The sequence below is a fragment of the Micropterus salmoides genome, unplaced genomic scaffold, assembly GCF_014851395.1.
Source record: "Micropterus salmoides isolate LMB-PRFRI ecotype aquatic unplaced genomic scaffold, ASM1485139v1 Ms_hic_scaffold_10, whole genome shotgun sequence".
NCBI lineage: Eukaryota > Metazoa > Chordata > Actinopteri > Centrarchiformes > Centrarchidae > Micropterus > Micropterus salmoides.
The window spans coordinates 28,611,573-28,625,691 of record NW_024040041.1 but is presented as its reverse complement, the minus strand read 5'-3'; the positions used below and the strand labels follow the sequence as shown (position 1 = coordinate 28,625,691).

The window sequence follows — 14,119 nt, the reverse complement described above, 5'->3', positions numbered from 1 at the left end:
GTTTGGTATGTCTGAGATTTAATGTTTGGTGGCTATATTCTCCAGAAAATAACTCCTCAGATGTTGTGTACTCCATAACTGCTGACAAAACAAACGTTGCCACATCCCTCCAGTATAATTTACCAGCGAGCCACTTCGGTTCTCAAAAGCCCAGAACTCCAGATGGAAAACTAAAAATCTGTTGAGGGTGTGTGCTCTGTTGCAGCAGCCACAACGTGACCTCATGTCAGGGCAGGGATACATAGTACCACTAGCTTCCTAGCAACCGTCCAATCCCACGACCAGACGAGACACAGCCTTCAACAGCTGTGTCACGGGTGGGCTGGTGCTGTTTCGTGCCTCGGAGATATTTCAGTCAGGTACCACAACTGCGAGTCATACAGTGAAAACAGGTGTCAACCACGGAGTGTAAAAATACCTCAGGCTTAACCCAGGTTTTCAAAATAAGACCAGGATCATGTCAGCTTTAAATTAGTTCTGTGGTCAACTCAACTGTCTTAAATTACATTATATTAAATATGATAGAGACCATTACCTTTGTTCTGTATCACTGATTCACTAACAGGGGTATTTGTACATCAGGGTGTACCTATGCAGTTGTCAGAGTGTACGTGGAAAGCTCAACAAATTAACTCAACTGAACCACAAAATAGGGCTGCACGATTAATCTAATCGCAATTGCAATCATGATGTCATCCTGTGCAATTACCTAACCGCAAAAGGGTGAAATTGTATTTAACAAAAAAGCGCGCTGTGTGTGGGTGACACTAGTCTCTGTGTGCACTGCAGCCCACAAAGGACTCCACAGAGTGACCATTTCACTTGCATATGACCCTAAAAACAGATATGTACAAATTAGAAAAAATGTTTATAGGCTGTGTGCAAGCAAAGACTGTAAACCTACCATGAACAGCTTTAATTTGTTAGCTAAAAGCAAAGGATACATAGTTGAAACTGATAGTTAAAGGTAATGGATAGTAGCTGAAATTGCTAGTTAAGAATAAATAGGTGAAACTGTTAACGGTCATGGATAAACAGTTGAAATTGTTAGCTAAAAGTAATAGATAACATTAAACAGTCATGGATAAACAGTATAAATAGCTTGTCATGGATAAATAGTTACATGTTGGTTATATCATAACTATCTATGTATACAAGATACATAGATAGTTATGGGGTTATATACAGTGTATACGGTATACGTGACCATTTATATGTATAGCCTTTCTATTTAAAGCAACAGTAGCACATGGCTACTTCAGCACAAAAACATTCAGAAGGTTCATCATCTTTCCAATGAACCTGTGAATCATTGCAAGGTTTGTAGTTTGTTATCATTCTGCATAACCTTTGCCCCTCGTGTGTCATACCTGGGTATGTAATAATGGGTTATGTGTTGGTTTCTCTTAATAACTTTAATTACCTCAGTGTTTAATAACCAGCCAAGTGAGAGCTCAGCTTCCTTCTGTGGTATAAAGTGTAATGAATGGGTAACTAAGAGAGCACTGTGGTTAAGGAAGGGTTTCATGTTCAGTTGGCAAGCTAGGTTAAACACAGGTAAAAGCAAATATGAAGTTGTTGTACGGTAGTGTTTAAGTGACGCCGTGTGTTATTCCTAAGCATACACTGACATAGAGGGTATAAAAGGCTTTAAAATGCCTTTACTCTAATGTGTTTCTGTGTCATTAAAATGCCATTTGAGCTCTTAGCCACATGTTTCCACTGAGCTTACGGCAGAGTAAATAGAATTTAAACTGATAACATAACACACACATACTCTGGCTAACAGGATGTACAAGAGGATGTAATTTCAACTTAGATAAGTGATGGCCACACCTTTGTGGGCACTATGAGATCATGAGTTGATCAGTTTAGTGTATTTACACTTACTCTGCTGCTGCGGGCCATTTCCTCAAATCTCATCACTGAGAGTGGCACCATGGGAGTTTAAGTACATATGTTCTTGAGACCACTATAACCATAAACCAATAACATTCCAGTGACTTACACAGACTTGACAGCATTTATGGCATTTTTATTCATGCTGGGGAAACAAAAAGAAACTGTAGAAAAGAGTGGGAGCTGATGCTGCAGTGGTAAACGTTGCAGCTAATACACAAACACACATAACTAATGTTGTACTGACACCTTTAAGAAAATGAAAACATTCAGGCTGACGCAGTCATGACTCAACTCTCGAGGCTACTCCCGCCCGTGAACAGACAAACAGGAAAAGAGAAACGGATGTCCTCTGACCTGCAGGAGGGTTTCTTTGGGTGTGGCCAGCAGATTGACAGCAGCAGAAAGCTTCTGGAAGAACTCAGTGGCCAGATCGCCTAGACCGATGCTCTGGATCCAGTCCATCAGCAGGTCCAAGTTGGCTCGGATCTGAACACCTCGGGACCACTGGTAGAACCCTGCATCAGATCCTGAAGAAGATTACAGAATTGTATTACACTGATATTGATGTGCAACCTACGTAATGCTCAACTGTCTTAGGTTTTACATTCAGTAACAGAGCAGGCATGTAATTAAAGAAGGTATAAAGGCATATTAGCAGTTACAGTAGTAGTATATAAAAATATAGTTTATTAGCAAATGCAATCCAACATATCGTTATCTATTTCAGCACGTTTGAGATTAATATAATGGATGTCGTGCAAATACATAATATACTTCAAACACTAGCAGTTTTGAGGTGCTCACAATGAAAATGCTGACATGTTGATGTTTAGCAGCTATACTGTTTACCATGTTCACCTAGTTTAGCGTATTAGCACTAAGCACAAAGTTCTGATGATGCCGATAGGATTGTAATTAGTTTTTCAGGTATTCATAAATTAACATCATGCAAATGGTAATTTTGAACTGATAGGTGCGCTACATTAAATGTAAAGGGATCACCAAAGTGATTATAGTTAATCCTGAGGGGAACATGAATGTGTATCATGGTAATCTCTCCAAATTTCTTTATAGAAACAATTCACAACCACAAATGTTAACCCCACGGTAGTGCCACCGGCAAAGTCAGAGGATCACCAACATCATTTAGTTCATCCTCTTGGGACCATAGATGTTATGCTGAGATATTTCAGTCTGGACCAAAGCGGTGGACCAACATTGCCGGCCATATAGCACAACTAAAAGTTCAAACAGGTCTAACGGGTTTCTTAATAAGTGAGCTTATGTCTTACCTCTCTCCATGAGGGTGTTGAACAGCGACGCGTTGATGAAGAAGAACAGGTAGGCACAGAGTTGTAATGAGATGTCTGGATGGACCTGGAAGGCTGTGAGAAGCTTCAGTGCCTCTTTCAGCACCTCCAGGATGCCGCTGAGCCCGTCAGGCACCCGCAGCTGACCGCTCTCTGAAAACGGGTTCCCATCCAGCAGACCAGGCAAGGCTGAATACATACTCTGTGGAGAGAGGTGCTGACATTTTACATCTCTGCTGTAAAGACCAGCTGGATGCTGAACTGCAAGCTGTACAAAGTACTGGATAATATGAACCTCTTGACTGGAAGACACCCTCTTCTACAATTACCATTGCTAATGGGAATCATCAGTGACAAGGCTGATACTGAGTATCATTGCTCACACACTACATGTTGTACGTAGACACAACTTATGTTTGCCTTCACCCGATTCCTGATTTAAAATACTGTGCAATAACCTTTGTTGGAAAATAATGTACTTTTCTTGTCTTGTGCTGCTATATACAGAACAGAATGACGTAAACAGAGGAAGGCATTCACAGAGCGTACAGGAAACCTTGCGGGAAAGCTTGTTTCGCAAAACAAAGGGCAGCTGTAGGGAAATGAAAAACACTATCCTTCTCTTATACTGCAATTTGAGTCTTTTTACACGTTTAGAACCGCACGTACATCCCAAGACAAGGATTAAAACAGAAAACTGATAATTAGAATGAAACATCCTGGCGCCTTAAATGTGTCCTTTAACATGAACAAATCATTAACTTGTCAATTTTAAGACATACGTAGATTTAAGAACAAACAAATTAAATTAAAGTTTATCATCGCGGGTAAATGTACAACTGCCATGTTTGATTTGACACAACACCACACACTACCAAAGTAAGTACAAAGTGTACACAGCTACAGGGAAGTGTAGGGAAGTATCCCAAATGAAACGCAGTGTTAGTGTTTAATGCCAGTTAGCATATTTTAGCATGCTAACACGCTAAACTAAGACAATAAACATGGTAAACAGTATACCTGCTTTACATTAGCACGTTAGCATGCCGACTTAATTTCAGCATTTAGCTCAAAGCACCACTACATACAGCCAAACAGAGCAGTTAGCATCATGGCTTTAGATTCTTAGTCTTGTTAATTCTCAAATGGTTAACTCTGCAATCATACGTCCGCCTTGTGTTGCTGTGATGCTCACAGGTTGTAAACATGGGAAGCTTTCCCATCTATTCCACATGCTTGAAAGAGTGCTGCTTTGTGTGTAGGCAATAATTTAGAGAGCGTAAAAACCGACAATATAAAGCTCTTTAACAGTTCACAGCTCCCTAGTGCTCCAAAATAATATGAATAAATAAATTATATATATATATATAAAGAGGAACAAGAGAGTTCTGCAAATCCTGCAGAACCTCCCTTTTTTTTAAACCATCACGTCATTTTGAGTCTTCAAAGAGATCCAACTCTTATCACTACTCCTTCTTTTGACACAGCCACTGTTTCTCACGCATGACATCACCTGGTAATTACACAAACACACATACACACTCTCCCTCACACACCATGACCTCAGACAAACTGAAAGAGGTCATAAAGACAACAATAACCCTACATGCCTGAGGCAACAGGTCAGCTGATCTTAGTGAGGCCAGTAAATATGCAGGTGCTGATCGTTTATCACGGAGACAGACTATAAAGAGACAGAGGACGGGTGAGGATTTTTACTTAAAGACTATAAATACTGTAGTTTTAAAAACACATCTGCATGGTTGAACATTTTTTCCTTCTTTTTGTTCTATTCAGCACTCTTGCGTTGGAGTTAACAGCTGCCTTAATGCCATTTTGCAGTGTTATTTATATTGTTTGTTTTTTTTGCCAGAAAAAAAGAAGAAGTGAAATAATGATGTCTGTATCTTATGAACATTCAGTCATGTTTAACAGGAAATTAACAGGAAAACCTTTTTCCCCTCCTCACTTCCTTTCCCCTGTTGGGTGTTTCTCCGATGACAGTTTGTCTTCCTCTCCAGGAAACGGACTGCTCTTCATAGCTAGCTTATCCTGCCTTTACCAGGCAACACTTAAATAAAGTTTAGAGAGAAACTGCAATGTTGCCACAGTACACTTAACAAGCCTCACAAGTGACTAAAACACCTGATGAAAAACTGCCTCTGACTAACTCCTCAGCAAAGAGTTTCTTTAGTCTGAAAATCACATACCGTAAAGTGAAAGGTCTGTTTTTCAGTAGGGGCTGTTGTGCATCAATAGAAATATGTTTGAGTATTTAAAACAATGGCACAGACTGTTACTGCTTCCTCAAACAGTCCCTGCTGCTATGATGTGTCTATGAAGTGTGTGTGCTCGACTGGATCCTGCAGACAGCAGCTTAAACATGGGAAAGTTACATAAATCTAGCCAGGGAGTGTCCTGCTGTGTCACAAAAGAAATCCAGACACACACTAAGATGCATTTTCCACACTTGTTTTTCCAGAGTTTGCGTCCATATTTAAGGCCTTAGAGTTGTATAAACTGTATCTACAAATATAACAGATCATTTTTGTATTTAACGTTTGCTGTGGTGTACCCCACGGCTCCATCTTAGGCCCTATTTTATTGTCCTCATGTACACTTCGGCTGGGATTTTTTAGAAAATGTAACATCATTGCTAAGCTGACAACACCACAGCTGTACTTCCCCTCAAAATCAAATTAAACACATCATCTTGAGGACGCCAGACGCTGAGTGGCCAACAGTTTGCTCCAGTTAAATGAGAGTCAGACAGTAGATGTGAAAATAAAACGCTTTCTTTCTTTTGGAGATCAGGAGACCGTCTTACATGCTTTTATTATCTTAAATCTTGACTAATGCAACTCCTTTTATGTGGGAGTCAATCGCGAGACTCCTCTCTGGTCCCAAGAAAAGACCACAACTCCCCTGTACAAGCATAACCTTACTGCGTCCCAGTGAAACATTGAATTAATTTTAAGACTATTTTCTTCCAGATTGTGGAATAGTTTGCCCCCCACCTTTCTACAAGTGTGTTTGCGTTCCTTTAACTAATTTAACAATGACATAGTTTTAATTTTGTCTGTTAGAATTATTCACCATTTTCTTTTTGTTTTAATCGTTTAATTGTACTATCTACAAATTTCTTTGTAAAGCACTTTGTTGATTGTTTTTAAATGTGCTCTATAAATAAACAATTCCTTAATGCAACTGCAAGACTAAAAAAGGCCTTTAGATGTTCATATAGTGGTTCTCACCAAATCCGGCATTCTGGTTTTGTTATTCAAAGAAATGTGAAAACCTGGGAGACAAGATTGTCTTCTTGTTTATATTTGAGTCAGTGGAAAAGACTCTCTGCTCACTATCTCACAGGCCTTTCCTGGCTGAGAGTGCCAGACAAAGTTGGTGTTTCCATTCTGTTATTGTGTTTTCTGTCTGGAATAGACTCAATGAAAACAGAATATGGTGTTTACACAGTCCAATTTCCTGCTTCACATGTGACCGACACTCAGATTTTACAGGTCAAAACAGTGTGAAACATGTTGGTATCGGTAAATGAGTGTGTGGTTTACTCTGTGAACATAGTATATAATGTGTGGCAGCCAACCTTTGTTAGATAGTAGACGGACTGCTGGAAGGTGAACATGATGCCTTCCTCCAGGACTGTCATGGCTTCCTCACAGGCTATCCGAGTGGACGACATCTCAGAGTCCAGCAGACCTGATAACACACACGAACAAACTTTAAAAACACATACACAACACACTACAGTTGGAACAGCTGTGAGCACAACAGATGTAATAAAGTTAAAGGTGTGTTTTTGTCCACCTTCGTCCTCCTGGTTCTTCCTCCAGGGCAGCAGCTGAGGGACTTCATGCTGGATGAAGTGCAGCAGCTCGATGGAGTTGGCCATCCACAGCACCAGAGGCTGCAGACCTGGGATCAGCTCCTCCATGCTGAGCAGCTGAAGATAGTCAGGCTTCCCGTCACTGCTGCTCCTAAAGGAAAAATACAGAGATTCCTGCTGAAACAAATCTAAAAAAGTTATAGTTTGACTAACTATAAATATGGGAAATCTTATCTTTCTTAGCAGTGACTCGATCATCTTTTTTACTCTTTAATACACAACCGTTTTATGCAACTCAGAGGCTGAATGCACTTCACGTCTCTGGCTGACCCATCAACAAGAGGTCTTACAAGATTTAAGATGTGTGATCATATAACATCTGTTGTCTTTGCAAGGGATGATTTCAAAATCCTCCTTCTGACTTACAAGAATTTATATGGATTGGCCCCTTCCTACATCTCCAGTCTTTTTACTTATAACTCATACACCCCATCACATCCTTTACTTCCTCTTCATGCCTTTGCCTTCTTTGGTACAATTCGGGAGGCACGCTATTTGGACACTTTCGAATCTAGGCTTAAAACCAATTTTAAACTGATTTTTACTTTAGAAACTAGTTGCCTCAATCCTGTTTTTATAGAAGCATTCTTACCTTTATGTTTGGGAAGCAGGTAAGACCTTATAGTTGTGTGTCTGACATTACATTTTAACCTTAAAATAATCTGATGTTGAAGTTAATGATGATGCATTTGGCAGATTAAAAAGAAACCTAAATTACAACAACATTCATTAATGAAATGTCCTGGCATTACTGTTCCTTAGCTGTCACCACGTCTAAATACATAATTAAAATTGTTTTTGTGCAGACTGTTCATGAACAATATAACCCTCCCAATGTTTTTCTTTAGAATTCAGTTAGTCTAACCTCAGAATTCTTGTTAATATTTGTACAATTTGCTGTATAAGAACTATCACAAAAGGGGACCTATTTTGATTTCACTTCCTCTAATATTTCTGCAAATCAGCAACATTTTATGTGCAGTTAAACAAGAGTTACAGCATATTTCCACTCCTCCTTATGAAGCAATTGTCAACGTTATTGCTTTTCCTAATCTAACAAGTCAAAAGTTGTTTATTAAGAGAAGATTTTCTTTTTGCTTTTGCATGTTTATAAACTTAATACCTTACTTACCGCACTGTTACTTGGACAAAACAAAGATCTCATGTGCATTTTTTCAATATTTGTTTTATATTTCATGACAAAATAATAATCAAATAATAACTGATTGTCATGGTTGGCTGTGCCCTCAGCTCCCAGTGTTTCTGCTGTGTATCCCTCCCTTGTGTTTCTTGTCTGTCTTCTCTTTGTGTGTGTGTGTGTGTGTTATTTGGTCATGGCACTCTGGTCTCCCTCTTTGGATGGCCAATTACCTACACACCTGTGACTCGCCTGGGCCTAGTTCAGCCCCAACAAAATGTAACAAAGTGTTTATTTCAATGGAAGCGATGGTGCCTTGAACACCTTGTAGTGTATGCAAGCATGTACCTTAAAGCTGTTGCACACCGTTTCCAGGAAACATGTTGTTTAATCCAGACAGGGTAGCAAACCGACGCAAAAATGTTTTGAGATAAACTTGCCCATGTTAACCGGAGACTAATCCAGCAATCAAAGATCTGCAGTAAATGAACCCCGGCTCTCCACTCCATTGTTCAACATCTGAATCTCGTCCAATGTTTTGCTCATGTTGCCTGACGTTTGGCCTGACTCTGGTTTGTCTTGGTTTTGTCCCCTGTGAGAGATCGTCAGATCGTCACCAGTTTTTTACCTCTGCCTGCCTGTTCGCAAGTCTGCAAACAGGAAACCTCTGCGGCACATTCTTGTGAAGCTGTAAATACATCTGTGAATTTCCTTTTACACCTTGTATGTGAACTGCTAATAGGACACACTTTATTAAACTCTCAAAAATATTAATTTTGCATAATCCAAATAATCATAACAGGTCTCCTTATTCACGTTTACTGACGCCTGCAAAATTAACTTTGATTCAGAGTTTGTTAAACTTTGTTAACTTTGCTCAGCTCCTGAGACAGACATGGTTTAATCTGTTGACACATGATGATAAAGCAAGTCAACACTGGGCTCCTGAGAAAACTCTCAGCTGCTTCTACTTTCGTAGAGAAGCGACTGTGGGAAATTCTCTCTTTGCACAACCTGCATTTAAAAAAAATGCTTGTGTCCTGAAGGAGCACATAGTTGTAAAATCTGACTTTAACTCCTCTTTTATTCCGACAGTAAAACTCAAAGGTGTCAGGCGTCATATATCATCGCAGGCAGCAGCTGCTGCTCTTCTCTCTTTGGCAGGTCATTGTCATGTATTTCTGGGGCATTTCTGGAAACGCTTGTGTTTTGTCTACTCACGTTTCTGTCTGGATTGCTGCAAGTTCCTTTGTCTTCTCCTAAGAGGGAGAGCACATAAAGAAAATATCACATACACACAACTCTGATGGCACATTTGATTACATTACATTCTCTGTCACACTCAGGTGACTATAGTGCTGAATACACACTCTATTAACACTTCTGGCACAAAAGGTGAATTATCTGATGTCAGTAACAAAGAGCAGGGTTTCATTCTTACCCACATAACAAGCTGGATCTGGCTGGCTATCCGGAGCAGCAGCTGTCTGAAGTGTGTCAACTGGAACGTGGAGGCTGAGTGCTGGATGCAGAGGCTCAGCAGGAAAGCAGGCGTCAGCTTTGGTTCATTTCCACTGGGGTCCAACATATCCAAAATCTCCTGCAGGACCCTCTCCTCCTGCTCCAGCTCATAGTTTACCAAAGCCTCTGTGCCTTCCAGGTCCCTCCAACGAGGCGGTAAAGGCTTCCTCTGGAACCTTTTCATGGCGATAGAGGATCCACATGATAAACAAGAGGGTGAGGGCTTTGTATCAGAGTTTGGGCAGAGTCTGGTCATCCAAGGAGGAGTCTGGAGGGATCCTGATGTGCTGGTAGGATCCTTAAACAAGAACAGGTAGTGTTTGCCCAAGCCCACCAAGTCCCCTGGGTTCAGTTCCACCTCCTCTTTAAGGATGAAACCATTTCTGGTCACAGAAGCACCATGGAGGGGCTTCAGCATTGTCAATGACTTTCTGTGCTCCCCTGTGGATGTTGGGATGTTAGAGTCCAGGCGTCTGACACAGCAGTGCTGGGGCAACACGTCAGGAGCGAAGAGAAGGATGTCGACCTTTAATCTGTCCTCATCGTCCCCGTTGCAGTGTTCCCTGCAGCAGCCAAAGATGGTGGTGGTCCCGCTCATCAGGTAGATCACAAAGTCCTGTAATTAAAGTGTTTTTTTTAAGTTTAGGGATAAACTCACAATTAGTATTAATTAATCTGCCACTGATTTTTCAGATTAATCCATAAATCATCTAGTCTAGAAAATGTTGAAATGTAATGGGTAAAAGACGCCCATCATAATATCTTTCTATGTTTTGTGTGTTCAACTAGTCCAAAACACATTTATTCAGTTTACTGTTACATAATACAATAGAAACACACACCAAACCCTCACTGAGAAGCTGGAAATACTGCAGGTCATTTTTGACGCTTGAAACAAAAGAAATTACATAAATTACAAAAAAAATTTATAATTTGGTATTTAAATGTTAGAAAACACTAAAAAGTGCCCATGGGACGTCTTCAAATGTCTTGTTTTGTTGAACCAGTCCATAAGACAAGATCATCAACCAATTCTCACAATGGAGAAGCTGGAACCATCAAATGTTTACAAGTGTTGCATGAAAAATTACTTAAACAATAGTTGCTGAGAAATTTGACTAATTGACAAATCTAGCTTAATCCCTCTTGATGCAAAACTTTGTTTCCAAATGAAAGTCAGTGTGTAGGATGGGATTGTGTAACATTTTGGAAGTGAACCAGCAGCATAATGTGCGTGTGAACAGCAGCGCGATCAGCTGATGTAAGAACAGCCTGCACTGGCAGCATGACGCGAGACAGGAATGGAAAGGCTTTACGAGTGAGACATCACTGATGTCCGTGACCCGAGGGTTACCACATTAAGACGGTTAGTCAGGCGATGATACACCATCGTCTGTGCTGGTAAGAGGCAAACGGAAGTGAAAAGGCTTGTGCGAGCAAGGAGGCCGACAAACCTAACTTAGTTACACCAGCAATAACTCCAGCAGCTTACTGTGAGAAGCTTGTGGAAGGATACCCTAAACATTTGGTGGAGCTATTTAACAGAGTTTCAGGAGCAGGACCCGACCTCAACCATGCCACTTCCAGAATTTCTATAAATGCCAAAATAACCCATCCCCTCTTCTTCCATCTCGTATTCTGCACCCCACACCATGTTTGCTTATTCCCTTCTTCCTCTCAGTAGGGTTATAAGGGAGTTTGTCATGTCCGGGTGCTACAGCGGATTTGCCTATCGTAGCTTCCCCACAACTCTTTAGAAATATAGCAATCCAGCAAGTGCAGGCCTCTCACATCTTTCTGTTTTGTACATCAATAAATTATTTAAATTTATCTGTTGATGGTGTGATTCTCAAGTTAAACTATTTAAAGGCAATGCTACCAAATACTAACTCGGTGCATGCAAACATCTGACCCGCTGGGAACGTGATGAAAGAAATAAAAGCTGACAAAAATCCTTCTCGCCCCTGTTATTCTGACATTTCATATTCTTTAAATAAAGTTGTGATCCTAACTGACTTAAGACAGGAATGTTTACTAGGATTAACTGAGTTTAAATTTATTTGGCTAAGTTGTTTTTCAACTGTATCACCAGTTGTTTATAGAATATTTAAAAAATGTCCAAATTACAAACACAAATAAATATATTGGACATTATGTGGCTGTACTGAATACATATAATTGTAATAACAGCATAAAAAAAAGTAATTAGCAGATGAACCAGTTGCAGCGATTTACTTCCACCACTCAAACTCTGAGGACACAGTTTCAATAACAAACTTTAATGGTCTAAATGGCCACACAATGGCTTTTAGTTCCTGTGATATGACCACTGATATGCCTCGTTTCTTTGCTTTGGCTCTCGGTTGACCTATTGTTGCAGAGTAAGATTAGGCTTGCTGCGGCGCTGCCAGCATCCTGCACAGTCAGCGATCTCCACCAGCATGGGAGCGAGAGCTTCATGTTCCTGGGAATGACTCTCTGGTTTACTGTGAAAAAATTAGCTGCGTAAACAAGTGATTCAAACTGCATCACACATCAACTGGGACGTGCGTTGGACGTGCTATATTTGACTTGAAAATACTGGCATGTAGATTACAGCACACCAAGTGTCCTCCTCCTACTGTGTTTATTTAAATACTCTAAGAATAGCTTCTGTGTAGTTTATCCTTGTCTACAGGGTACATTTTAATCAGTGTTATCTCCTTGTTTTAAATGTTCTGAGCAAGGTTTCTTCTAACACTCCTTCCTTGTCCTTTCATTGGTACATGATGACAGACTGCTCGTCCTGTGTGAACGTCAGCTTCAAGCAAGAAGTCAATTCTGTTTCCCTCTGAGCCTATAAAGGACAACACACCTCTGTAGTCCCCTTAATGAGTCGACCTGAGTCCATTCTGATAAATCCACAGTGAAGCAGTCGCTGACCTTTTATAACCAAAGCCCTACTCTCTCGGATTTTCTCCTTGAGGTTCTTAACGTAAGATGTTCAATCTTGTGTGCTTGTTTACAACATGTTGTTTCTTTTAAGCTTGTGTTTGCCCCACCTGCCCACACAATACCAGGAGACTCTCGAGGAGTCAAATCTTCAATGAGCTTATTACAGTCCTCCCTTACTCTAGAACAAACTTTCCACTAGACAACAATTTAATTGAATAATTCACTTAGAAGTTCTGTGTCTCATGCAATTACAATGTTATTAATATCATTACGGCTGTCATTAATTAAACATCTTCTTAGACAGGGACTGCTCCTTCAAGTCATTCATTAGTTGACTTACTTAAATTGCTCTTCGGCTAATAGATGAATTAAAGCAGAAGGATATATTAAACACTCAAATCTACTGCTGTTTGGAGACCAATTGATATTTGTAAATATTATAGTGGTGAAAGTGCAATCTTCATCGTTTTCCAGTAACAACTATTTACTGCGACCTTATTTTACAAGACCAAAAAGACAATTTAACTATAAATTTCCTAGTCAAACAAATCTTAAACATCCGATTGCACAACTCAAGAACACGTTAACCAGGAGTCACTCTCAATCTGCTGCTCTGTGGTGCAGATAAAATCAATAATTTCTGATTATGGCATCTTATGACCAAGTCAACATAAAAATAATTAATAACATAAAAGACCAAAATCGGCTTTCTAAAGTTTATGCACTCTTTTTGGAAAGGCTTCTTTTTGGTCTGAACGGAAAAATATGCATGTTTAAATTTAAGACCACTGGTGCATAACATGGCAGTATCTAGATGTCCAAACACTGCTGTAACATTGAAAACAGAAGGAAAAAACAAGAAAATAATAATCAGATGAATGATATATAATGAATATAATCATTACTTGCAGCGTTACTTGTCTGTTATAAGTGATAAAGCCGAGGTTTATCAATTAATTTGACAATTATACATCAACATTAATATAAAATAATTGGGCAGCACCTCCCTTCCTCTCTCACTCACCTGTCTGTGGCTATAGCCCTGCAGCAGGAGGAAGTACGGGAAGTCGAAGGGCGGGTGAATGGAGTACTGGGTGGTGTTGTCGTCGCTGCTCTCCGTCTCCTCCTTCTCCATGCCGAGCCGCAGGACCTCCTTGTCAGCCTCAGCCTCGGGATCCTCCCTGAGCGCGCTCTGCCGGGCTCGGCTGGCCTCCTTCTCCATCGCGGACAGATCCATCTCACTCAAACTTCTCCAGATGCCGAGTCCGTCCACATCCTCCCCGCTGCCATCCACAAACAGCGAGGTCACTCTGGAGCGGCTCTTCTGCAGCTTACGAGCCTGAGCATTGATGCCTGGATTGACAGGATGACAGTGTGTTTAGGAAATAACTGAGTAGTGTCTGTAACAAA

General features: G+C 40.3%; 1 protein-coding gene across 2 annotated transcripts in view; it reads right to left on the bottom strand.

Moving 5' to 3' along the window:
• Positions 1 to 14,119, bottom strand: part of si:ch73-281f12.4 (RA_Radil_like and Myo5p-like_CBD_Rasip1 domain-containing protein) — a 33,589-nt gene that overhangs the window by 13,467 nt on the left and 6,003 nt on the right. Inside the window, exons 4-10 of one of the 2 annotated variants that reach the window (XM_038707124.1) lie at positions 13,734 to 14,062; positions 9,696 to 10,391; positions 9,476 to 9,513; positions 7,038 to 7,207; positions 6,817 to 6,929; positions 3,195 to 3,414; positions 2,257 to 2,429 (exon numbers count right to left, since the gene is read on the bottom strand). In XM_038707124.1, coding sequence (XP_038563052.1) covers positions 2,257 to 2,429; positions 3,195 to 3,414; positions 6,817 to 6,929; positions 7,038 to 7,207; positions 9,476 to 9,513; positions 9,696 to 10,391; positions 13,734 to 14,062 — 1,739 coding nt within the window. The remainder of the gene's footprint in view (positions 1 to 2,256; positions 2,430 to 3,194; positions 3,415 to 6,816; positions 6,930 to 7,037; positions 7,208 to 9,475; positions 9,514 to 9,695; positions 10,392 to 13,733; positions 14,063 to 14,119) is intronic. The other variant, XM_038707135.1, reaches the window with a different exon arrangement.